At 44.8% G+C, this 26,962-nt stretch overlaps 1 protein-coding gene across 5 annotated transcripts in view; it reads right to left on the bottom strand.

Moving 5' to 3' along the window:
- Positions 1-1,544: 1,544 nt before the first annotated feature.
- Positions 1,545-26,962, bottom strand: part of LOC141735527 (zinc finger and BTB domain-containing protein 5-like) — a 44,754-nt gene continuing 19,336 nt past the window's right edge. For 2 of the 5 annotated variants that reach the window (XM_074568487.1, XM_074568486.1), the window contains exons 2-3: positions 11,102-11,147; positions 1,545-10,987 (exon numbers count right to left, since the gene is read on the bottom strand). In XM_074568487.1, coding sequence (XP_074424588.1) covers positions 8,959-10,983 — 2,025 coding nt within the window. In that variant the 5' untranslated portion in view covers positions 10,984-10,987; positions 11,102-11,147 and the 3' untranslated portion in view covers positions 1,545-8,958. Of the gene's footprint in view, positions 10,988-11,101; positions 11,148-23,556; positions 25,202-26,962 lie in introns of those variants that run through there. The other 3 variants (XM_074568484.1, XM_074568485.1, XR_012584770.1) reach the window with 2 other exon arrangements.

Below are 26,962 nucleotides of genomic sequence, written 5' to 3'. Positions count from 1 at the left end.
CATTATAATGTCATTATAATACCAAAACACACCTCCATCCCGAAGGCTACCTGCCTCCAAGGTGCGACCACTCCTTCTTGAGTCTGCGCCCTGAATTTCTCGTAAACTATACCTTTAATTGTGAAGTGAGAGAAATTTACACCAATCATGATAAAAGTATGTATGACTAAAGTCACTCAAACGCCACCTTGAAGATAAATAGTATAAAAATAGCCCAAGAGAGGGGGGATACCCAGGGAAGGCACCATCTCAAAGAATTCCATCACTGACTTCTGGGATCAGTCGACGGGCTGAGCCTCTCTTCCCCCCCATAGGGACGCCTTTGGGTAAGACTTAGATTATACCGAGTGCTTCCTCGGGAAACTTAGAAATTTCTCTAGAGAATCTCTTTTCTACATTTAGAGCCAGGCTGTATCGTTTATAACTTTGTCGCGCGTTTTGTATATGTAACAATACTTTCATTTGCACGTGCTTTGCAGACAGTGTATTTATCACCGGCAACCCTAAGAACCTATATACCTGTTGTTTAAATAAACTGCGCTGTTTAAGTAGCTAGTCGTTTTGGTTTCTCACTGAATGCGACCAAAGACTGGAGAGTGGCCGTGCTAGTTCAGGAGCACGACTAGACTGAAGGTGCAGTCCACTATTAGTGTATCCAAATCGTAACAGTTTAATACATATTAAACGCGATTGGACTGATAGTGCTGAATTGGGCATCACTCAGAATTTAAACCTAGCCGCACCTGGCCTCCCACCTCGGTGAGGAGTGTTAGAACGCAAGGGGGTTTATTTTCTGCCAAAACCGCTTAGCCCCTTTTCACGCAACGGGTCTCCCTCTCTCACTGGTGATATTACTATTATTGCAATAATGACCCTAATAATTACTTCATATAAAGAATATATCCTAAAGGAACAGCACTGTTATTATAAAAGAGCTCTTTGTGATTAGTTTTAGATAAAAAACAATATTCCTTTAAAGGCTAGTATAAATAGTAGGTGATCACTTCTAAAGTGGCCCACATAGCCTGTTAGTCAAATTAATTTATACAACTGATTAATCTGAGTGACATACAGTGGTCATCTGCAGACATAATTGGCAGAGAACAGAAAATATGTTCTAACTTTATGCAAATTTTCACAATATACAACTGCTGCAATCTCACTCTGCTGGTTCAAATTGGATCACAAAATGTTGATGGGATAACACAACCCTGTAAGACTTTATAATGGCTCAACTACTGTCCATTTGTATGTTGATCAAGTACTCTCTGTCCTTGTAGTTGGAAAAAAAAAACCAAACAGTGTAAGGCAGGAGGCTCGCATGGGCAGTACTGTGTACTTTGTTTAATTTGGTTAAAAAAAAACCTCAAAACACAATTGTGTGTTCACAGTTGAACAAGATTAATTTCCACTGACAAGTGACTGCATAACACATGCAACCTGCTTACTGAACACACAACCAGAACTTGTTCAACCAATAATCCACTGCAAGATATCAACAACAAAAAAACAGGACAACGTAAGCAAGTAAATAAAATCAGACATAAGAGCACAAAAATGTAGTATTTATTTTTGTATGAAATGTGTATTATTAAACATACCGACATCTTCACATGACATCTCACTGTAATGCTCAAAAAGTAAGTCTTCGAAACAAAAAAACCCAACAGTGATAGCTTTGTGAAAATTATAAGGCTTGGAAATGCAGTATTTATTTTGCAGTATTTATTTTGCAGTATGGATTATTTACATGGTGATATCTTTCTGAAATAATGCTTCATAGAGTTGACACCTGCAATGGATTCAGGGGCAACAAGAGCAGCTTCTATTGATAGATTAATAGTAAAAGGCTGAGTAAGGAAAATGAGCGGGGTAGGTAATTTAGTGATAGCAGAAACAGACAAGGCTGAGGTACTCACTGCCGCCTTTGTCTTTATCAACAAGGTCTTCCAGGACTCTGTACATAAAGACAGGGTTCAAGGAGAACAACTCCGCCAGTAGCGGATGAGAGTCAAATCACAGAATCACAGAATGGTAGGAGTTGGAAGGAACCTTCGGAGATCATCTAGTCCAACCCCCGTGCCAGAGCAGGGTCACCTAGAGCAGGTTGCACAGGAATGCATCCAGGCGAGTTCGGAATATCTCCAGAGACGGAGACTCCACAACCTCTCTGGGCAGCCTGTTCCAGTGCTCTGCCACCCTCAAAGTAAAGAAGTTCCTCCTCATGTTTAGGTGGAACTTCCTGTGTTTCAGCTTGTGCCCATGCCCCTTGTCCTGTTGCTGAGCACCACTGAAAAGAGTCTGTCCCCCATCCCCTTGACACCCATCCTTTAGATATTTATAAGCATTGATAAGATCCCCCCTCAGTCTTCTCCAGGCTAAATGGACCCAGGTCTCTCAGCCTTTCCTCATCAGAGAGGTGCTCCAGTCCCTTGATCATCTTTGTAGCCCTCCGCTGGACTCTCTCCAGCAGTTCCCTGTCCTCATTGAACCGGGGAGCCCAGAACTGGACACAGTACTCCCGGTGCGGCCTCACCAGGGCAGAGTAGAGGGGGAGGATGACCTCCCTTGACCTGCTGGCCATGCTCTTTTTAATGCACCCCAGGATGCCATTGGTCGTCTTGGCCACAAGGGCACATTGCTGCCTCATGGTCAACTTGTCCACCAGCACTCCCGTGTGCCTCTCTGCAGAGCTGCTTTCCAGCAGGTCAACCCCTAACCTGTACCAGTGTATGGGGTTATTCCTCCCCAGGTGCAGCACCCTACACTTGCCCTTGTTGAACTTCATTAAGTTCCACTCTGCCCAACTCTCCAGCCTGTCCAGGTCTCTCTGTATGGCGGCACAGCCTTCCACTGTGTCAGCCACTCCTCCCAGTTTTGTGTCATCAGCAAACTTGCTGAGGATGCACTCTGTCCCCTCATCCAGGTCGTCGATGAATATGTTGAACAAGACTGGACCCAGTACTGACCCCTGGGGAACACCGCTAGTTACAGGCCTCCAACTAGACTCTGCACCACTGATCACAACCCTCTGAACTCTGCCATTCAGACAGTTTTCAATCCACCTCGCTGTCCACTCATCTAACCCACACTTCCTAAGCTTCCCTATAAGACTGTGTCAAAAGCCTTGCTAAAGTCAAGGTAGACAACGTCCATTGCTCTCCCCTCATCCACTCAGCCAGTCATTCCATCATAGAAGGCTATCAGATTGGTCAAGCATGATTCCCCTTGTTGAATCCATGTTGACCCCTCCCGATAACCTTCTTTTCCTCTACATGCTTAGAGATGACATCCAGGATGAGCTGTTCCATCACCTTTCCAGGGATGGAGGTGAGGCTGAACGGCTTGTAGTTTCCCGAGTCCTGCTTCTTGACCTTTTTGAAGACTGGCATGACATCAGCTTTCCTCCATTCCTCAGGCACCTATCCTTTTCTCCATGTCCTTTCAAAGATGATGGAGCAGTAACATTTGCCAGCTCCCTCAGCACTCATGGGTGCATCCCATCAGGGCCCATGGATTTATGGGTGTCGAGTTCGCCCAAATGATCTCTAACCCAATCCTCCCTGATCGAGGGAGAGTCTTCCTTTCTCCAGGCTCTCTCTCCTACCTCCAGGGTCTGGGATTCCTGAGGGACAGCCTTAACAGTAAAGACTGAAGCAAAGGCGGCATTCAGTAACTCCGCCTTCTCTGCATCCTCCGTCACCAGGGCACCCACCTCATTCAGCAGCAGGCCCACATTTTCCCTAGTCTTCCTTTTACTGCTGATGTACTTGAAGAAGCCCTTCTTGTTGTCCTTGACATCCCTTGCCTGGTTTAATTCCAAGTGGGCCTTAGCCTTCCTTGTTGCATCCCTGCATACTCTGACAGCTCTCCTATACTTCTCCCAAGGGGCCAGCCCCTTTTTCCACCTTCTGTAAACTTCCTTCTTCCATTTGAGTTTTTCCAGAAGTTCCCTGCTCATGCAGGTTTCCTGCCTCCTTTGCCTGATTTCTTGCTCCTAGGGATGCACCGATCTTGAGCTTGGAGGAAGTGGTGCTTAAATATTAACCAGCTCTCTTGCACTCCCCTTCCTTCTAGGGCCTCAGTCCATGGGATTCCTCCAAGCAGGTCTTTGAAGAGGCCAAAGTCAGCTCTCCTGAAGTCCAGGGTTGTAAAGACAGGGTTGCCCTGCTTCTTCTACATAGCCATCCATGACAGCATTCCAGTCATGTGGACTATCCCATGAATCAGGAACCTCTTGAGAAATCTCAACCCATACAAATCCATGGAACCAGATGGGATGCATCCAAGGGTGCTGAGAGAGCTGACTGATGTCACTGTGAGGCTGCTCTCTATCATCTTGGAAAGGTTGTGGAGATCAGGGGAGGTCCTTGATGACTGAAAAAGGACAAATGTTGCATCCATCTTCAAAAAAGGCCAAAAAGATGAACCAGGGAATCACAGGCCAGTTAGTCTAACTGTAGTCCCTGGGAAAATCATGAACTGATTTTTCTTAGAACGTGTTTCTGGGCACATGAAGGAGAAAAAGGTGACTGTTCTGCACTGGGGGGGACAGGGGGCGGAGAAAAAGTGAGTGAGTGAGTGAGGCAGTGCCGGGTTCTTTATGGATCTCAGTAAGAAAGGCCCAACAACAAATGGCTTAATAAAATAGCTGGTTTAATTAGACAGAATAAGAAGAGGAATATAGATAGCGAATAAATCTTATGTCCCTTCATACGCTGGGAACTCTGCATTTGTGCAGCATCAGACAGGCCCCAGATGGATTTTTCCATGGCATGCTGTGCAGATTCTGTCCGTGGAGTGAGGTTCCTCCATTTTGGTCACCTGTGCTATTATATAATTTCCTTACAAGAAGACAACTCTATTCACAAAGGATGTTCACATGAGAACTTCTTGCTGCACTGTTAGATAAAGGCAAGGCCACACATCTGGCATAATTGCTGGTATCAAGTGGGAGCTCTGTTACAGTTAGCTGGTTAAGTTTGCCCTGCAACCAAGGAAGTTGTGCAGCACAAACACAGGCCTGAAGTCTACACCGTATGTGCAGCACAGCACAGGCCTGGCCTCCTCAGGTTAACTGTTATGTGGATCATTAATTCCTCAATGTACAATGATCTCCTGGTCAGGATCACTACAGTGATTAAGGACAGTCAACATGGATTTACCAAGAGTAAATCACACCTAGATGAGTAAAAAACTGGCTGGATGGTTTGGCTTAGAGGGTAGTGGTTAACAGGTCTTACTTTACCTGGAGGCTGGTTACAAGTCAGGTACTGCAAGGGTGTATCTATCTCAGGAACTTTCCTGTTTAATACCTTTGATGACCTGGAGGAGGTGATAGAGTGCATTCTCATCAAGTTTATAAATGACACCAAATTAGCGCATCAGTTGATATGCTAGGGCAGGGCTGCCATTCAGAGAGGCCAAGACAGGCTGGAGGAATGGGCCAAAAGGAAGAACCTTATAAAACTCAACAAGGACAAATGCCAAACTCTGCCCCCTTGCAACTCTACAGGCTGGGGACAGACTGGCTGGGAAGCAGCTCTGTTGTAAACAGGTATGCCCAGATGGCAAAGGCAGCTAACAGCTGTATTAACAGGAACATAGCCAATAGATCCAGGGAAGTAGTCATCTCCCTTTACTTGGCACTCATTAGACCGCATCTAGAATATTGCATCCAGTTTTGGGCCCCTAATATAGGAAAGAGATCAACAAAATGGAGCAAATTCAGTGGAAGGTCACTGGAGTGGGTTGACCCTGGCCATCAGCCAAACATCCACCCTGAAAGCACTTGTTTAGCAATAGCCAAAACATTGGCATATTAGCAATACTGTTTGAGACACAAATGCAAAGCACGACACCATATGGGCTGCTATGAAGAAAGTTAACTCCATCCCAGCCAGACACAGTACAGCCACCAAGTGCAGGGAGCCAGAGCAAATGCCCCATAAGGAGAGGCTGAGAGAAATGGGCTTGTTCAGCTTGGAGAAAAAAAGGCTTTGGGGGACCTAGTAACAGCCTTCCAATACATACAAGGAGATCAACAAGAAGATGGAGCCAGGCTCTTCACAGTGGTACAGAGTGGGAGGATGAGAAACAACAGGCATAAAGTTGAAACAAGATAAGTTCAAACTGGATATGAGGAAAAACTTTTTCAATATGAGGATACTATGAGGTCAAGCAGTGGAATAGGGGCCAAGAGAGGTTGTGGGAGTTCTGTTCTTGGAGGTTTTCAAACCCTGACTGCACAAAGCCTGAGCAACTTGGTCTGACCTCATAGCTGACCCTGTTTTGAGAAGCATGTTGGACTAGAGACCTCCTGAGGTCCCTTCCAACCCAAATGCTCTGTGAATCTATGATAGTGAAAGACCAAGAAAGCAAGAGCAGTCAGACACAAGTTCCTGGGTTTTCAATGTGCACCTCCAGGAACATTAGAATCAATGAATGATGAAAATTAAAAATTGCTACTTGCACAAAAAAAAATAATATATTTTTTTAAATTAAGTCCTCCCTTACAACCTCTGGCTAGTCAAAAAGTACAGTGAAACATGGTAGGGTTTCAGGTGCAATGTAGCATATGAAAGCAGATAGAAAATACAGATAAAACTAATTTTAAGGGAAACACTAAAAAGGCAAGGAAGATGGAAAAAAATAGGTAGGATGTCACTAATAAGGCAACACATGAGCAAAATAATTAAGTAGAAAATACTGTATCTTATTGTTGATCCAATGAGACTGACCTAGGCTCAATGTCATTAGACCCTGATATCAATATGATTATCAAACAAAATGTGCTCTTTCCTACTGCTTTCTGTAAGTATGACAAATTTCTTTAATGCTTAAAAAATAAAGATCCAGAAATGTGACCATTAAATAAAACCTATAGTGAGATTTTAACATACAAAAGGATTTAATCATGCCATTCACCGTAGTTCCACATTCTTATTTACCTTGGATGCTCAAGCTGCAAATAAAGTATTGACAGACATTAGGCATTAGGCAGTTTTTCCAACATGGAGAAGTGTGGTTAGAGGAGATGAAGCTGTATTTCTTTATTAGTGAACTACTGTTTCATATAAAGACATGTAGAGAGAGTTCCATATTTCCTTTGGTCTGACAATGCACATTTTATTTTGATGCTTCAATACTTTGTATTGTTCATCCAGTTAAAATTAGTTACAGCACTGAGAATTCTTTATACTTAAGTATAAATCCAAGATCATTCAGAAGGCTAACCTGTCTATCAGATAGCACAAGTTCTTCAAAATTGGTCAATAGCATCACACAGGATATATTTGCTATACAGAACAAAGAGGGGAAGTTCGCAAGCACGTTTTTATATTAAAAGCAGCAACTGCTATGTGACTTAGATATAGAAAATGTTAAATATCTGTCTGTTCTAGGTAGAACTGACATGCTGAAGCACTGACCCAACTCCCACATAGCAGAGTAACATTTATCAGTATAAGTACTCCAAAATTTATTTAGAAACCCAATATGTTGAAAGGCAGTAGTTAGTTCATGGGCATCTTTAACAAAAAACAAAACCAAAAACCCTGCAAACATTATTAGTAACAGTGGTTTCTAAGAAGAGGAAATTAAAACACAATCTATATGATTCACCTGAAGAATAAAGATCACTAAACTTCTGCTTTACAACGTATATAATGCTATATTTTTAGTGACATTAATGCTAGAATTTTATTTACTTGAAAAAGTACATTTATGATACTACTCTAAACTGAAGGATTGGTGTTGATAGCCATGTTTTATATAGAGACATCCATAAATATGGCAAGTGAGGCTCATTCCTGACATTGATCTGAGGAACAATCTCAGGAATCCTTCCTCTTAGGAAGGACAGTAAGTATATGTAGGAAGAAATTAAAGCCTAAAGATAAAATGAGGAAACGAAAGTATGCTTACACAATAATGTGAATCAGATTGACTATCTATCTGCATCTGGAGTAAGAAACTACCTTACCCAGTAAAAAGAGCCACCACAAATCATCTCATTTTAAAAAAACAAAGTAGGTATAGACAAGCTCATTTCAGGATTCCATGCCTATGAAATTTAAACATATGAAATATAAGTTGGTTAAAATATTGCTAAGAATAGCACAAACAAGAAACAGTATTTCACTCATTACTCAATACAAGTTTTTATAGAAAAAAAAGGTGAAACAACCAGATATTTCTGTATTCAAAGTATTTATAGACACATCTAACAGTCTAGAAGTTACTTGTGGACTTATTTTAAGTACCTTCATTACACACTGTCCTTTGCTGCAAAACAGCCAAAAATACATTCAGAACCCCAAAACTACTTTCATAATTAACATTTTAAAGCATTTTATGGCAGACAGGTACATTCAAGGTTGGTTTTCTTTTCAGAATATGAAATCTGTATTAGTTATTATTGCATTACTGTTCATACACAACTTACCAACTTATGTAATGGGTCATTTATTTAAATGTTTTCAGAATTTTACAAAATCCCCTCCTCAAAAAAAAATAAATTTGCCCTTCAGTTTTTCATCCTTGAAACAGGCTACTCCAACATAATTAGGAGTTAACTACATTCTCGCTCAACCCCCACCTCTCTGCCCTACAGTGGAACTACTTGGTTTTAGGGACGACATCCCTGTGAGTCCAAGACCGCCATGTATTTAACAATAACTATTAACCTGTCTACAGTGCCTCCTTCTGAAGATCTCAAAGCAGTTAATTTACAGTTGTTTAAGTCTCACAACACCCCTGTGAGGTAAATATGGCATTATCACCAATTTACAGAACGAAGATTTTGCGAATGCAGCACAATCACATGCAAGCATTCAGTAATCTTCAGGGGCAGCTTCTTAACCTTCAGCCTTGTACAAAAGAACATTAGTGTTCCTGAAATACTCCAGTCTTAAAAGTTTGTATTAGCATTCCCATGGGGCTAGGGAGTGGGGGAGATTAAAGCAAAGTGCTAGGTAGATTGCTGCTCTGCCACCTCAGGCAGGTTGTTTTGGAATGCTTATATAGATGGCTGGACTGGCTGAACCGTTTGCCACACTTTAAACAGGCATAAGGCTTTTCTCCTGTATGCACACGAATGTGCTTCTTACAGTCTGTTAGGGTCAAAAAAGTCTTGCAGCAGATCTTACAGGCATATTTACGAGCACCTTCAACAACCAAGACATTATGTTCAGATAAGGCCTTCTTACATTTTGAAAGAACATCTGCAGATGCCCTTGTCAACTGTGGTGGACCAGGTTGTGAAGGATGTCCATTTTCAAAAGAAGTGGTCCCATTGATTAACAGCTGGGAACTGGAAGTGTTATCTTGTAGCTGGGAGCTCCTGACAGTGGTCACAACAGGCATTTTGGGGGCTATGCGACGATAGCCAGGAAAGCTACTAGCTCCGCCTCTTACAGATCCCATCACTGTCCTTGATGAAGAGTGCAGGCCCAAGCCTGACCTTGGAAAATCCATACCAAATTGTTCTGCAGCCCTGTACCCGGAAGTCTGTACACATGGAAGAGCTATTGCATCCTGCATTGGTCTAACAAAATGAGAGTCTGCAGGCTCACCGAATGGACTCTCTACATGACAAACTGTAACAGAGGAATGACTACTAGCAGGCCCAGACTCTGGACTCAATAGGTAAGAGGCATCACCATCCGTTCTGCAGTCCCTTGTTGTATTCGGAATGTTATCATTGCTATTTTGACTTGCACCAAAGTTACCACCTCTGCTTTTATTCAGAAAATTTGAGATACTGAAAGTGGACCTGTGTTCCAGGTTATTTGACACTTCCATCATATGGACGTCTCCCACCCTATCAGTACTAGACTGTGGGTCAGAAAAGCTACGATCACTGCTTTCAGGACTCAGTTCTATCTTCTCTGCGCTCACCACTCCTCCTTCCACTTCAACAGGCTCACTGCCTTCTGCTTGAGAAGTGACATCGCTCGCTTCATCTTGAGGCTCTGGGGAACTCAAAGGCTCAGATTTAACCACCCCCACCATGTGTTCTTTTTCAGTTAGACTGACCTCTGGATTTTTGCATGGGAAGTTGTTTTTTTCAGAAGTAGCTACCTGATCAAAACTGGTTTCCACTTGTATTACCTGAGATGAGATGGATATCTGTGAAATGTTTCCTCCACTGTTGTCTGACTGGCTGGGCACTTGAGCATCTTCTTGAGCACCAAAAGACTGATCAAACATAATAGTATTATCTGCTTGTTTATCAGTAACAGCATCAGCTTTAGAATTGTCCACACTCTTCAGTGAATCTGATGAAGAAAAATCTTCTTGTGAATGAACTACTGACTGCCCGCTCTCTGGAGTAACATCTGAAATGGACTCATCTATGGTAGGTCTGATTCGCTGTCTGGCCTGAACATCAGAAGACTGTTTACGCTTGTGGAGACGCCAGATAGGAAAGGTAGTACGCTGTTCTATGTTACTTCTAATCGATGAGCTCGTGGTATTTAGTTGTTCCTCTGTGCTCTGAGTGGAATTTAACACAGAGCTCACAATGCTCAGCCCAAGCTGCTGAAGCATGAAAGATCTTTGGATGCGTGCATTTTGCTCCTGAACTCTATCACTAGGTGGAGACATTGGTAGTGTCCTGGTAGTAAGGTAGTGTTTACACGCTTTAACAACAGAGTTCAAATGTAGGTGAGAAGCAGCCAGCAAGACATCCATTACATTGCTCTCCCCAAGCATTAGTGTAGAAGTGTACATCATATCAAGCAGGGCAGCAAAAGCTTCTGCTGTCACCACTTCACTGTCCAGCTGAATCATGTTCATAGTTTGATCACCCTCTGCTACAGTAAAGAGAGCTCGGAAGTGTGTGCTACACGCTGCCAGAACAGAGCGATGGGCTTTGAAATGTCTGTTTCCCACCACAATGACACAGTCACAAAGTTGGCCATGAAGCCTCTGGTAGTTTAGCTGCTGAAAGACTTGCTCGAAGTGTCCTGGAAAATCCATGATTCTATAAAATAAAGAAGAAGCAGCTATAATGCTAAAAAAGTTTGATTTAGATCACAGTGAGAAGTTTTTTTTTTAAAAAAAATGATGGCAAAGAAACAGATGACCAAAACCTTACCTTAATTTCCCACTACCATATTGATATTATACTTATGCTGGCAACCCTGTGAAGGAACACAAAAACAAACAAAAGAACCCTCAAACCAGAATCTGTTATTGAGTTAACATAGTATAATAGCTAACACCACATTGAACGTCACAGGATGCTCTACTGTGAACTGAATAATGCAATGTGGATCCTGTTAATTTCTATTCAAATAAAAATGCCTCTTCAGTAGACCATACAATTCTGATGTAAAAATTTCTACTTGTGAAGAAGCCAACAGAGTCTTTGATAAATTGTTCCTCATATTGAAAAATTTGAGCTTTAACTCCAGTCTGAATTGGTCTAGCTTTATCTTCAGGAGTATACAAGGAGCGAATTGCTATCTGTTACACCACAAAAACTTCATTGAAATATCTGCCTTCTGAATAAGAACTTTTAAAAATAGAGTGATTATTTTCATGTGTGTGCAGCCATGAACTACAAGCATAATTTCCATACAGAACTCCAGATAGACATATAACCTTGTATTGGGTTTATGTGGAAGGTTTTGGTAGCAGGGGGCTACAGGGGTGGCTTCTGTGAGAAGATGCCAGAAGCTGCCCCCATGTCGGATGGAGCTATTTTCAGCTGGCTCTAAGATGGACCCGCTGATGGCCAAAGCTGAGCCCATCAGTGATGGTGGTAGTGCCTCTGTGATAATGTATTTAAGGTTAAAAAACTGCTGCGCAACAGCAGCCCGAAGAGAAGAATGAGAATATGTGAGAGAAACAACCCTGCAGACACCAAGGTCAGTGAAGAAGGAGTGAGAGGAGGTGCTCCAGGCGCTGGAGCAGAGATTCCCCTGCAGCCCATGGAGGACCCTATGCCGGAACAGGTGGATGTGCCTGAAGGAGGCTGTGACCCAGTGGGAGAGCCCATGCTTGAGCAGGCTCCTGGCAGGACCCGTGACCCTGTGGAAAAAGGAGCCCATGCTGGAGCAGGTTTTCTGGCAGGACTTGTGACCCCATGGGGGACCAACAGTGCAGCAGTCCATTCCTGAAGGACTGCACTGCGTGGAAAGGGCACTGTGGGAAAGCAACGAAAGATCAGCGAGGAGGATTGTAAACACGCTCAAGTGACTCGCATCTGGGGTGCTGGGAAACACATATATCACACTAACTGTTATTCAGTCTTATGTGCTTGCAAGTAAAACACTTGCACTTAGATAACGTAAGTCTGTGATGGACTCAGGGACACCTTATCTAGCCTCTTGAGAATCCTGGCCTGTTGTTGAAGAAGATCAAAGCACAGTGGGAAAACTAGGCCTGCTTGAACCCTTGAAATACCAGCAAGAACAGGGAGTCTGCGGCCGCTCTTGCTAACAAGGACTCTCTCGCTGCCTAGGACTCTTGCTAACAAGGACTCCCTCTCACTCCGCGGTGCCCGTTTCCCCTGCTTGTGTGCCTCTGCCTGGGTGTTGCTTTGGAGATTCCCTGGTCTGTGAGGTATCAAGATTAAACTTGTTCTTTCCCTTTCATATGTGGTTTTGTGGTTGTTCCTGTGTCCTGCCTGCATCGGCTCACACAGACACATATAAAGGACTCATGCTGGAGCGGTTTGTGAAGAACTGCAGCCCATGGGAAGAACCCATGTTGGAGAAGTTTGTGGAGGACTGTCTCCTGTGGGAGGGACCCCCATGCTGGAGCAGGGGAAGAGTGTGAGGAGGAAGGAGCAGCAGAGACAACATGTGATGAACTAACTGCAAACCCTATTCCTCATCCTTCTGTGCTGCTTGGGAGGAAAATCATGAGTAAATTGAGTCCCAGAAGAAGGGAGAGGTGGGGGGAAGGTGTTTTAAGATTTGGTTTTATTTCTCATTATCCTACTCTGATTTGATTGGTAATAATTTAAATTAATTTTCCCAGGTTGAGTCTGTTTTGCTCATGATGATAATTGCTGAGCGATCTCCCTCTCCTTATCTTGACCCACAAGCCTTTTGTCATATTTTTCTCCCCCTGTCCCCCTGTGAGGAGGGGGAGTGATAGAGCGGCTTGGTGGGCACCTGGTGTTCAGCTAAGGTCAACCTACCACAATAGGTATAGTGCCCTGGGAACTACTGAGGACATGAAAGACCCATCAGAGCCAACTGAGCCCAAATTTGTGGCCACAGAAAAGAAGAAAATGCATGTGATAGTTATCAGAGATTCCCTCCTGCGGGGGATGGATGAATCTGCTGATACAACCTGATATCTTGTGAGGTTTATTGTTTGCCAGGGGCCAGGATATGGGATGTTGCAGAGGGACTGTCCAGCCCTCAAACTATCACCCCTTCTTGCACTTCCGTGTGGACACCAACCATTTTGCTAGGAGTAACCAGAAACATATCAAGAGTGACTACAGAGCTCAGGGGGTGAGTGAAAGGTATGGGGGCCCAGGTGGTGTTCTCCTCAATCCTTTCAGGGAGGCAGAAAAGACTTGAGCAGAAATGGACTCATCCAGATGCAGCAATTTCCTAACAAGAGATCAGGATGTTTCCCATCTTGATGGAACTACTGAGCACTGTAGAGTGTGTACCACTTAAAAAGGTCCAGTGGCTTGCAGGTCACAGGTTATTCAATTAGTTAACCAGAATAGTAGTGCAAACTGTTACTCCTGTACCACCAAATATGGGAAAACCTGGTCCTATCTATTTAGTTTTTATCCTCATCCTAATGCCAAGCACAAGCATGACAGTTAAAGCAGAAGGTTTTCTGGGTTTTGCTTATTTTTCAAGTTTGATAACTTAACACTTATAATTTTCTTCATAGTAGCTTGTATGGGGCTAGAGAAGAGAAGAGAACAGTTGTTCAGTTGGAAGGGACCTACAACAACCATCTAGTTCGACTGCCTGACCACTTCAGGGCTGACCAAAAATTTAAGTATCTTATTAAGGGCATTGTCCAAATGCCTCTTAAACACTGACAGGCACAAGGCATCAACCTCCTCTCTAGGAAGCTTGTTCCAGTGTTTGACCACCCTCTCGGTAAAGAAAAGTTTCGTAATATCTAGTCTGAACCTCCCCTGACACAGCTTTGACCCATTCCCATGCGTCCTATCACTGGGTACCAGGGAGAAGAGATCAGCACCTCCCTTTCCACGTCCCCTCCTCAGGAAGCTGTAGAGAGCAATGAGGTCGCCCCTCAGCCTCCTTCTCTCCAAACTAGACAAACCCAGTGTCCTTAGCCGCTCATCTCACAGTTGGACAACTTGTCCAGAAGGATGCTGCAAGGGACAGTATCAAAAGCCTTACTAAAATCCAGAAAAACTACATTCACTGCCTTCCCTTCATCCACTAGGTGGGTGATCTTATTATAGAAGGAGATCAAATTAGTTAGGCAGGACTTTCCCTTTGTGAACCCATGTTGACTGTGCCTGATGATTGCATTGTCCTTTAAATGCCTTTCAATAGCACCCAGTATGATCTCCATAATTTTTCCAGGTACTGAGGTTACACTAACAGGTCTGTAGTTTCCTGGGTCTTCCCTCACACCCTTCTTGTAAATTGGAATAATGCTGGCTAGCTCTGAGTAGGGGGGACCTCCCCAGACTGTTTTGGATTTGTGATGAAAACATTGTTGATAACACACTGATGTTTTAGTTATTGCTGAGCAGTGCTTACACAGCGTCAAGGCCTTTTCTGCTTCTCACGCTGTCCCGCCAGCGGGTAGGCTGGTGGGTGCACAAGAAGTTTGGACGGGACACAGCTGGGACAGTTGACCCCATCTGACCAAAGGAATATTCCATACCATATGACATCATGCTCAGCAATAAAACCAGGGTGAGGGGGAAGTTTTCTGGGGTTGCCATTGTTCATGAACTGGCTGTGCATCAGTCGTCTGGTGGTGAGCAATTCGGTGGGGTTTTTTCAGTGCTTGTTTTTCTTGGTTTTGCTTTTCTTTGGTTTTTAATTTATTTTCTTTGGTTTTTTTTTTTTTTAGTAAACTGTCTTTATCTCAACCTATGAGTTTTTGCACTTTTACCCTTCCAATTCTCTCCCCCATCGCATTGTGGGGGAAGTAAGCGAGTGACTGTGTGGTGCTTAGCTACCTACTGGAGTTAAACCACAACAGACATGGTTGACATACTAGACATGGACATACTAGAGAGAGTTCAATGAAAGGCCACAAAGATGATTAAGAGACTGGAGCATCTCTCCTATGAGGAAAGGCTGAGAGAGCTGGGACTGTTCAGCCTGGAGAAGAGAAGGCTCAGGGAGGATCTCATCAATGTATATAAATATCTGAAGGGAGGGTGAAAAGAAGACAGAGCCAGGCTCTTTTCAGTGTTGCCCAGTGACAGGAGAAGAGGTAGAAGCTGAAATACAGGAGGTTCCATCTGAACATCAGGAAACACTTTTTTACTGTGAGAGTGACTGAGCACTTGAACAGGTTGCCCAGAGAGGTTGTGGAGGTTGTGGATATTCAAAAGCCTCCTGGACATGATCCTGGGTAACTTGCTCTCGGTGGCCCTGCTTGAGCAGGGGATGTTGGACCAGATGGCCTCCTGAGGTCCCTCCCAAACTCAACCATATTGTGAATCAATGGGCAGCTCCCCCAAGCACCTTTTGGACTGAGGGTAGTAACTATCATAATGTATTCCATACCCCTAGGGATGCGGGGGAAGAGCCTTTTGGGATTGCACCAGACTAATGGGATCTTTAGGGGAGGAAGAGAAGGAGGATCTGGGGAACTACAGGCCTGTCGTGCTGGGAGTATGCTATCTTGTGCTGGGAGTATGCTACAGACCACCCAACCAGGATGAGGAGACAGATGAAGTATTCTATAAGCGGCTGGCTGAAGTCTCGCAATCGCCAGCCCTTGTTCTGCTTGGGGACTTCAACCTGCCAGGTATCTGCTGGAAATACAACACAGCAGAGAGCAGGCAGGCTCGGAGGTTCCTCGAGTGCATGGAAGAGAACTTCCTGACACAACTGGTAGGGGAGCCTACCAGGGGAGGTGCCTCGCTAGACCTACTGTTCACAAACGGAGAAGGACTAGTGGGAGATGTGGTGGTCGGAGGCCGTCTTGGGTTTAGTGATCATGAAATGGTCAAGTTTTCAATTCATAGTGATGTAAGGAGGGGGGTTAGCAAAACCTCCACCTTGGTCTTCCGGAGGGCGGACTTTGGCCTGTTCAGGACACTGGTTGAGAGAGTCCCTTGGGAGACAGTCCTGAAGGGCAAAGGGGTCCAGGAAGGCTGGACGCCCTTCAAGAAGGAAACCTTAAAGGCCCAGGAGCAGGCTGTGCCCAAGTGTCGCAAGTCTAAAGGGCGGGGAAAATGGCCAGCCTGGATGAATAAGGAACTTCTGATGGGACGTAGGAATAAAAGGAGGGTTTACCACCTTTGGAAGAAGGGACAGGCAACTCAGGAGGAGTACAGAGATCTCGTTAGGTTATACAGAGAGAAAATTAGGAAGGCAAAAGCCCAGCTGGAGCTCAACTTGGCCACTAACATTAAGGACAACAAAAAAAGCTTTTATAAATACATCAACAGAAAGAGAGCCAGGGAGAATCTCCATCCCTTACTGGATGCGGGGGGGAAAGTTGCAACCAAGGACGAGGAGAAGGCTGAGATACTGAATGCCTTCTTTGCCTCTGTCTTCAATAGTCAGACCAGCTATCCCCAGGGTGTTCAGCCTCCTGAGCTGGAAGATAACGATGGAGAGCAGAACAACCCACCCATAATCCAGGAGGAAGTAGTCAATGATCTGCTTCTGCACCTAGACGCACATAAGTCAATGGGGCCGGATGGGATTCACCCAAGAATACTCAGGGAGCTGGTGGGAGAGCTCACCAAGCCTCTCTCCATCATTTATCAACAATCTTGGTCAACAGGGCAGGTACCAGATGACTGGAGGGTGGCTAATGTGATGCCCATCTACAAGAAGGGTCGGAAGGAGGATCCGGGGAACTACAGGCCTGTCAGCCTGACCTCGGTACCAGGGAAGATCATGGAGAGGATCATCTTGAGTGAGCTCTCAAGGCAAGTGCAGGGCAGCCAAGGGATCAGGGCCAGCCAGCATGGGTTTAGGAAAGGGAGGTCCTGCTTAACCAACCTGATCTCTTTCTATGACCATGTGACCCGCCTTCTGGATGCGGGGAAGGCTGTGGACGTTGTCTATCTGGACTTTGGTAAGGCCTTTGACACCGTCCCCCACAGCATTCTCCTGGAGAAGCTGGCAAATCATGGCATAGACAAGTGTACTCTTTGCTGGGTTAAAAACTGGCTGGATGGCCGTGCCCAGAGAGTTGGGATTAATGGGGTGAAATCCTCTTGGCGGCCGGTCATCAGTGGTGTCCCTCAGGGCTCAGTTTTGGGGCCAGTTTTGTTTAATATCTTTATCAATGATCTGGATGAGGGGACTGAGTGCACCCTCAGTAAGTTTGCAGATGACACCAAGCTAGGTGGGAGTGTCGATCTGCTTGAGGGTAGGAAGGCTCTACAGAGGGACCTGGACAGGCTGGATCGATGGGCCAAGGCCAACTGTATGAGGTTTAATAAGGCCAAGTGCCGGGTCCTGCATTTCGGTCACAACAACCCCGGGCAACGCTACAGGCTTGGGGAAGAGTGGCTGGAAAGCTGCCCAGCAGAAAAGGACCTGGGGGTGCTGGTGGACGGCCAGCTTAACATGAGCCAGCAGCGTGCCCAGGGGGCCAAGAAGGCCAACAGCATTCTGGCTTGTATCGGGAATAGCGTGGCCAGCAGGAGTAGGGAAGTGACGGTGCCTCTGTACTCGGCACTGGTGAGGCCTCGCCTCGAGTACTGTGTTCAGTTCTGGGCCCCTCTGTACAGGAGGGACATTGAGGTGCTGGAGCGTGTCCAGAGGAGAGCTACCAGGCTGGTGAGGGGTCTGGAGACCAGGTCATATGAGGAGAGGCTGAGGGAGCTGGGCATGTTTAGCTTGGAGAAGAGGAGGCTGAGGGGAGACCTCATTGCCCTCTACAACTCCCTGAAAGGAGGGTGGAGAGAGGTGGGTGGTGGCCTCTTCTCCCAGGTGAATAACGACAGGACCAGAGGAAATGGTCTGAAGCTGCAGCAGGGGAGGTTTAGGTTAGATATCAGGAAGAATTACTTTACTGCAAGAGTGGTCAGGCACTGGAACAGCCTGCCCAGGGAGGTGGTTGAGTCACCATCCCTGGAGGTATTTAAGAAACGTCTAGATGTGGCACTTCAGGGCATGCTCTAGTGGCAGAAATTGTAGGTTGGTTGTTTGTGGGGTTGGTTTTTTTTTTTCATGTGTGTATGGTTGGACTCGATGATCTCAAAGGTCCTTTCCAACCATGAAGATTCTATGATTCTATGATTCTCTGAACCTAAAGTGGGGAATGAAAGGGATCTAGGAGACTTGGGGAGGAACAAGTGTGGGGAAAATAGTAGGATAAGGGATAAAAAAGGCCAAGTGTGTATAAGCAGGTATGCTTGTCTGGCCATGCCCTGTGCCTGACCAATGCACCCTGTCCCGTCTTGTCATTAAATTCCATTTCTAACTAATTTCCTGGGTGAGGGGCTCTCAATTCTGCCTGCATGGTGTATATACAAAGATTTAAGTGCCACCAACTGCAGTGGGGATCACAGGCCATGTGTCCACGGTGCCAGCAAATGGAGTGAGCAAGTGAGGGTATGTAAGTCAGTGCATGATCACCAGCAACTATTAAATCAGAATAGCCAGCAAGTAGGTGAAGTGGCTTGGGAGCCAGGTATGCGTGTGTCTCTAAGGGTGAGACACGTGGAGGAATTGGCTATCAGAGGGACCAGGGGGTCCAAGCCAACTGCCAAAGAGACTATGGGGTCTGGGGGTGGAATAAGAGACTCATTTACGTGTGTGTGTTTCTGTGGGAGGCAACTGGGGAGACTGGGGGGATCCAGGGCCCAGCTACTGGGTAGATTGAGTGTCTAAGCCCAGCTACTGGAGGATCGATCCAGTGTGCGCATGTGTGTATTGCTTTTGTGAATGTGTCTAACTGTTTAAAGTACATGAATTAGAGATAGTAAGCTACTACATGAATGTTCTTGTTAAGGAACAAAACATCCTAGGCTATTTTAATTTAATTCTCTGAGCAATGTTAAAGTTGAGATCTTACACATGAGCATTTGTAAAGTGCAAAGCTTTGTTCGGGTCATATATATTATGTGCTAGGCACATGGAACATTCAGAAAAATGCATTAATACTTCAGGTTATTAAATATGTGCAATGCAGCTAAGTCAATAACAAGATTATATTTTTGAAAGGCTTAGTTTGATACATTGTCTGATTTTCCCTTTTTGGTTCAGTGATGCTTCACCTTTCAGCAATGGCTGGTGGCAAAGATTCCCTTGAAGTACTTGCAGTATATCTATATTTATCATAAATGGTGGGGTTTTGCTAGCAGGGGGCTGCAGGGATGATCTGTGCATGCATAGGCCATGAACTGTCCTGTGCTAGTCACAGCTGGTTACAGCCAGCTTAGCAACTGATGAAAACAACCCACCACATACCGAAACTTCAACCAAGGGAACACATGACACCTCTGCACAAACATATTTTACAAAGGGTGGTAGCAGCTAGGGGCAGGACACACAGGAGGAGACATGCAAGGACACATGTGAGGAAAAACAGAGACACAAGGAAGGGGACACTGTTGGGGACACAGATGGAGACAGTCTCAGAAGTAGTTGTTCCATGCCAGAGGAGATGGTATGCTTCTGAGGGGACTACAGCTCATGGATAAGACACACCTAAAGCAGGTACACCCCCAAAAGGGGCTGCAGCCTGTAGATAAACCCATGCCAGAGCAGAGGAAATGAATAAAAAGACAGGACCAGTGGAAGAAAAAACACTATGCACTGTTCCAAACATCCTGCACTGCCTGTTGCCTCACTGAAGGGACCAAGTGTAATGCATGGCAAAAATAAGGGCAGTGGAAAGCAGGGAGGAGGGAAGAAAGGTGTCTGGACTGAAGTTGAGCCTGGGGAAGGGGGAAGAAAGGTGTTTCAATACCTAAATTAATAATTAAATTTAATTTATTGCCAATTAACATATTTTTAAGTGAAATTCTCTGGGTCAACTCTGTCTTGCCTATGACAATATCCCAACCATTTCCCTACCAAATGACTAGAAGGCATGCATTTCAACTATGTGGTGGTGCATGCCTAGTCATGAGGGACACCCATTTTGGCCACACAACATATGCTTCCAATTGTGTGATAAGTTGTTTAGGTAGCCAGTCTCTGCAGTCTTTATAAAGGTCTCAAACCATTTTCCAGTGCAGAGTTTAGGGATCCAGGAAATGCTAGATTAATTCTTCTGGAGAGTCAGATATAGTCAGTGGGTCACAAATTAGCCATAAACAGCAGGCATTCAGTTCAATTGTCTTTCAGTAAGCCTCAGGAAAGGGAACAGCCTAGTACTGTAACTGAACAAATCACTAAAAGTAAAAACAAAACACACAAATTGCTTGGCTACAAATATTTTATAACTATAGAAATTTTCAGAGTCAGGGAAATGTTAAGGGCAAGATATGAAGAAAGACTATAAAATCCTGAATGGAGAAGAAAACTGTTCTCTGCCCCCTAAGACTAGGGGCTATGGAACAAAACTAGCAGGTTCAGAACAAAAGGAAGTACTTCTTCACAATGTGTAGTTAAGCTACGAAATTTCTTACTGCAGCCAAGTTCCTGTGGGTTCAAATGCATCTACATATATTTATGGAAGAAAAATCTGCTGAGGACTATTAACTACTCAGACACTACCTCTCCCTTGGGTAGTCACTAACACTGAAATTACTGGAGGATTCATTCCATGTATTTGTTGTTATGGCTTTTAGTTTTACAATTCACTTTGATATCTCCTGAAAGAATTTTAGGACACATTTTTCTCAAATGTCAGAATGATTTATTCTCAAGAATAAGACGATCAGCATTTTTTCTCTTAATATTTTGTTTATAAACTTGAAAGAACCATTAATAGAGTGTGTGCTTAGTAAACGTTTGAATTATTAACTTACATCGCCATTTACTACGGGTGAGCAAGCATCCCTACTATACAGGAAGAAATAAAGTATGATTTTCCGAAACTAATATTTTTTATTTATATAGATTATAAATAAAAGCTGCAAAGAGTAAATGGACGTGTTTTGATTTCCTAGGAGAACAATATGGAATTTCATCACCCATTCATCCATCTCCCTTCAGTTATTAACTTTTGAGTCTCTCGGCCAATTCCAATCAAATTTAACAGAGGGTTAAGTAGATACTGAATTCCTAGAAGGTTTGTTGAAGTTTGTAGCTGGGTACAGAAGGAGCCAAATTTATAACTACCTTCTCAGAGTCTTAACTCAAACCCTTATCCTCTTACAAAAGGCAAGGGGGGGGGAGGGAGGAAATAGTTTGCATACATGTAGCTAAGAGAACTAGCTTCCACCCGCCCAACAAGACATTGTCCCATTTAAAAAAGCACACATGCAGTTAAAACACAGCAAGATCAAAACCTTTTGTTACTTGTTAAACAAAATCATCACTATCAAGTTATGTGAAATATAGTTCTGAACTGTGATTCAACACTTTATTACTGTGCCCAGTAATAAAGCATTAAAAATAGTTTACATGACTGTAATTCAACAAAAAACCACCAAACAATATCTAAATAAGCCTCCAAATTATTCCCTCTCCCAAAAGCTTGCTTAAAGTTCAATGTAACTTATCTCTTTCATTGTTTTTATAATGTAAAAAAAATCTAGTGTTTCAAATATTCCATTAAGTAGAATAAAAGAAAAAATAGCATACTAATATACTTAGTCTAAAAATAATCAGATTTATTCTTTTCCTTACCAGATGAATTTAACACAATTTACTATATGCACTTTAACATCCCCTCCCCAACAGTAACAATTTATATTTAGATGTATTTGACATTGTATTGGGTTTACATGGCAAGGTTTTGGTAGTGGAGGGGGGATGAAGGGGTGGCTTCTGTGAGACGACGCCAGGAGCTGCCCCCATATTGGACAGAGGCCCGTCGCTGGCCAAAGCTGAGCCAATCAGTGATGGTGGTAGTGCCTCTGTGATCACGGAATCACGGAATCTTCAGAGTTGGAAGGGACCTCTAGAGATCATCTAGTCCAACTCCCCTGCTAGAGCAGGATTGCCTAGAGCACATCCCTCAGGGCTGCATCCAGGTGGGTCTTGAAAATCTCCAGAGAAGGGGACTCCACAACCTCCCTGGGCAGCCTGTTCCAGTGCTCTGTCACCCTCACTGTAAAGAAGTTTTTCCGTGTATTTGAACGGAACTTCCTATGTTCTAGCTTGTGCCCATTGCCCCTTGTCCTGTCGCTGGGAACCACTGAAAAGAGCCTGGCTCCGTCCTCCTTAAACCCACCCTTTAGATACTTGTAAACATTAATCAGGTCCCCCCTCAACCTTCTCTTCTCCAGGCTAAAGAGTCCCAGCTCTTTCAGCCTTTCCTCATAAGGGAGGTGCTCCAGTCCCATAATCATCTTGGTTGCCCTACGCTGGACTCGCTCCAGTAGTTCCCTGTCCCTCTTGAACTGGGGAGCCCAAAACTGGACACAGTACTCCAGTTGTGGCCTCACCAGTGCAGAGTAGACGGGGAGAATGACCTCCCTCGACCTACTGGCCACAGTCTTCCCTATGCAGCCCAGGATGCCATTGGCCTTCTTGGCGACAAGGGCACACTGCTGGCTCATGGATAATTTGCTGTCTACCAGGACCCCCAGGTCCTTCTCCTCAGAGCTCCTATATGTGATAACATATTTAAGAAAGGGTAAAAAAAATACTGCTGCGCAACAGCAGCCCGAAGAGAAGAATGAGAATATATGAGAGAAACAACCCTGCAGACACCAAGGTCAGTGAAGGAGGGGGAGGAGGTCCTCCAGGTGCTGGAGCAGAGATTCCCCTGCAGCCCATGATGAAGACCATGGTGAGGCAGATTGTCCCCGTGCAGCCCATGGATGTCCACGGTGGAACAGATATTCACCCTGCAGCCCACGGAGGACCCCACGCTGGAGCAGGTGGATGTGCCCTGAAGGAAGCTGTGACCCTGTGGGAAGCCCGCGCTGGAGCAGGCTCCCAGCAGGACCTGTGGACCTGTGGAGAGGAGCCCATGCAGGAGCAGGTTTTCTGGCAGGACCTGTGAACCCGTGGGGGATCCACGCTGGAGCAGTCTGCTCCTGAAGGACTGCACCCCATGGAAAGGACCCATGCTGGAGCAGTTCGTGAAGAACTGCAGCGTGTGGGAGGGACCCACATTGGAGAAGGCTGTGGCTTGGAAGCCAGGTATGCATGTGTCTCTAAGGGTGAGGCACCTAGAGGAATTGGAATCAACCAACTTAAAAAAGGAACAATACAATATTTTTCAAAACTTGACTACAGATGGTTCCTAACTATCTGCATTAACTTCCAAGTCTGACACTTTTCAAGACATAGCTATGCATGTAAGAAATTCTTCAATCTTGGTAGCTCATCATAATAGAGGAACCTTTAATACTTCTTACCGATACTGGTGAAGGCCTGTCAAGTAAGACCTATTAGTTGCACTATAGTATTTTGCACAAGTAGACAACACACTGAAGAATCATTATAATTATTTTGGTGTTAAAACAAAAAGTTGGGCCAAGTAAAAGCAGAAGTGGATGAGTAGCTTGCTAGTGCCAAAATGGTTGCTGTGGGAAAGTAACGGAAGATTGGTGAGGATTATAAACATGCTCAAGTGACTTGCACCTGGGGTGCTAGAAAACACGTATATCACACTAATTGTTGTTCAGTCTTATGTGCTTGCAAGTAGAACATCTGCACTTAGATAACATAAGTCTGTGATGGACTCAGGGACACCTTATCTAACATACTTGAGATTCCTGCCCTGCTGTTGAAGAAGATCAAAGTACAGTGGAAAACTACGCCTGCTTGAACCCTTGAAATACAGGCGAGAACAGGGAGTCTGAGCTCTCACTCTCTCACTAACAAGGTCTCTCTCAATAATGACTCTCTCACTAATAAGGACTCTCTCGCTCCACGGTCCCCTGCTTGCGTGCCTCTGCCTGGGTGCTGCTTTGGAGATCCCCTGGTCCGTGAGGTATCAAGATTAAATTTGTTCTTTGCCTTTCATTCGTGGTTTTGTGGTTGTCCTGTCTGTGTCAGCTCACACAGTTGCTTAGTTACTATTTACTTTGAACTAAAATATGGTACAACTGAAATAAAAATTAAAAAAAAAAAAGAAAGAAAAGCTATTTGAACTACTTAACAAAAGACACTAAAATTTGAAGTGACACCCCCCCCCCCAGTAACTCTGCATATCCATCTAGGGGAAATAAATAGCAATATTATGTAATAATCTTTAACCTGTTTCTTCACAGATGGCTCCCCATACAACTAATAGTTACCATGAGCCGACAGGTTTATGATATTTGATTGCTGCCTTCATTATATAATTTAATCAGAAGTTAAATATCATAAAGGAAATTAATTTGGTTACCCAGTTTGTTTTTATTTTCCAGTAAGTGATTCCATCCCAGATACAGCTATATCTTTGCTTACATTGGTCTCAATTTCTGAAGACAACCCTTACAACTAACAGGAACTGAACAAGATCAAAGCAGAGGACAATAAGTGAGATTGTGGCAGGAGTTTGTTACAGACAGTGTGAGGAAGCAGACAAAGCCTTCTTTAAGCAACATGAGGAACTCCACAGATCATAGATCAAGGGCAACAGGAGCTTCTACTACCACTTTAATAGTAAAAGACTGAACAAGGAGAAGGTGGGCCTATTGCTGAACGAGGTGGGTGATCTAGCGACAGTGGACGTAGATGAGGCTGAGGTACTCAATGCCTTCTTGGCCTCAGTCTTCATCAACAAAGTCTCCCAGGCCTCTGTGCTTAGAGACAGGGTTCAAGTAAAACTACCAACAGTGGATGAGGATTGAATCAGAGATTACTTCAGAGAACTTAATCTGTACAAATCCATGGGACCAGATGGGCTGCATCCAAGGGTGCTGAGAGAACTGGCTGGTTTCATAGTGAGGCCGTTCTCTTATCAGCTTTGAAAAGTCATGAAGATCAGAGGAATTCCCTGATGACTAGAGAAGAACAAATGTTGTGTTCACCTTCAAAAAAAAAAAAAAGACAAAAGTTCAACCCAGGGAACTTCAGATCCTGGGAAAATCATAAAGTCCTCTTGGAACATTTTTTTGGGCACATGAAGGAGAAGGTGATTGGGAACAGTCAGCATGCATTTACCAAGGGGCGGCTATCATGCCTGACCAACCTAATTGCCTTCTGTGATAAAATGGCAGGATTTGTGGATGAAGGGAGAGCACTGGATGTCATTTACCTTGACTTTAGCAGGGTTTTCAATACTGTATCCCACAATATTCTTGTATCCAAGTTGATCCGCCGTTGGATGGGCGGACAACTACATGGGTTTAAAAACTAGTTGTGTGGCTGAGCTCAGAGAGTGGTGGTTACTGGGTTGTACTCTACTGGGATGCCTGTGACAAGTGTGGTACTGCAGGGGTCTATCCTGAGACCTGTCCTGTTTAAAATCTCTATCAAACACCTGGAGGAGGTGATGCATCTTCCTCTTGTCAAGTTTGCAGAAGTTGGGAGGATGAAGCAAATACACTCAAGGGCAGGACTGCCATTCAGAGAGACCTAGACAGGATGGAGGAATGGGCTGACAGGAGCTTAATTTAATTCAATGAGGACAAATCCCTGCGCCATCCCTGGAAACATTCAAGGCCAGGTTGGACGGGGCTCTGAGCAACCTGGTCTAGCTGAAGATGACCTTGTTCATTGCAGGGGGGTTGGACTAGGTGACCTTTAAAGGTCCCTTCCAACCCAAACTATTCTATGATTCTATGAAATGCCAAGACCTGCACCTAGGGAAGAACCCCTGGCATCAATACCATCTGGGGACTGGCTGGGGAGCAACTCGGCTGAAAAGGACCCGAGGATCTTGGAAAACAGCAAGCTGAATATGAGCCAGAACTGTGCCCTGGCAGCAAAAGTGGTTAGCAGTATCCTGGGCTATATTACCAGGAGCATAGCTAGTAGACTGAGGGAACTGATTATCCTCCTTTACCTGGTGCTCATTAGATCACATAGAATCATAGAATCATAGAATCTTCATGGTTGGAAAGGACCTTTGAAATCATCGAGTCCAACCATACACACATGAAAAAAAAAAACCAACCCCACAAACAAACAACCTACAATCTCTGCCACTAGAGCATGCCCTGAAGTGCCACATCTAGACGTTTCTTAAATACCTCTAGGGATGGTGACTCAACCCCCTCCCTGGGCAGGCTGTTCCAGTGCCTGACCACTCTTTCAGTAAAGTAATTCTTCCCAATATCTTATCTAAACCTCCCCTGCTGCAGCTTCAGACCATTTCCTCTGGTCCTGTCGTTATTCACCTGGGAGAAGAGGCCACCACCCACCTCTCTCCACCCTCCTTTCAGGGAGTTGTAGAGGGCAATGAGGTCTCCCCTCAGCCTCCTCTTCTCCAGGCTAAACATGCCCAGCTCCCTCAGCCTCTCCTCATATGACCTGGTCTCCAGACCCCTCACCAGCCTGGTAGCTCTCCTCTGGACACGCTCCAGCACCTCAATGTCCCTCCTGTACAGAGGGGCCCAGAACTGAACACAGTACTCGAGGTGAGGCCTCACCAGTGCCGAGTACAGAGGCACCATCACTTCCCTACTCCTGCTGGCCACGCTATTCCCGATACAAGCCAGAATGCTGTTGGCCTTCTTGGCCCCCTGGGCACGCTGCTGGCTCATGTTAAGCTGGCCGTCCACCAGCACCCCCAGGTCCTTTTCTGCCGGGCAGCTTTCCAGCCACTCTGCCCCAAGCCTGTAGCATTG

Source organism: Larus michahellis, chromosome W (genome assembly GCF_964199755.1).
Source record: "Larus michahellis chromosome W, bLarMic1.1, whole genome shotgun sequence".
NCBI classification, from domain to species: domain Eukaryota; kingdom Metazoa; phylum Chordata; class Aves; order Charadriiformes; family Laridae; genus Larus; species Larus michahellis.
Note: the sequence above shows the minus strand (reverse complement) of the source record. Positions and strands in the feature narration are given on the sequence as shown.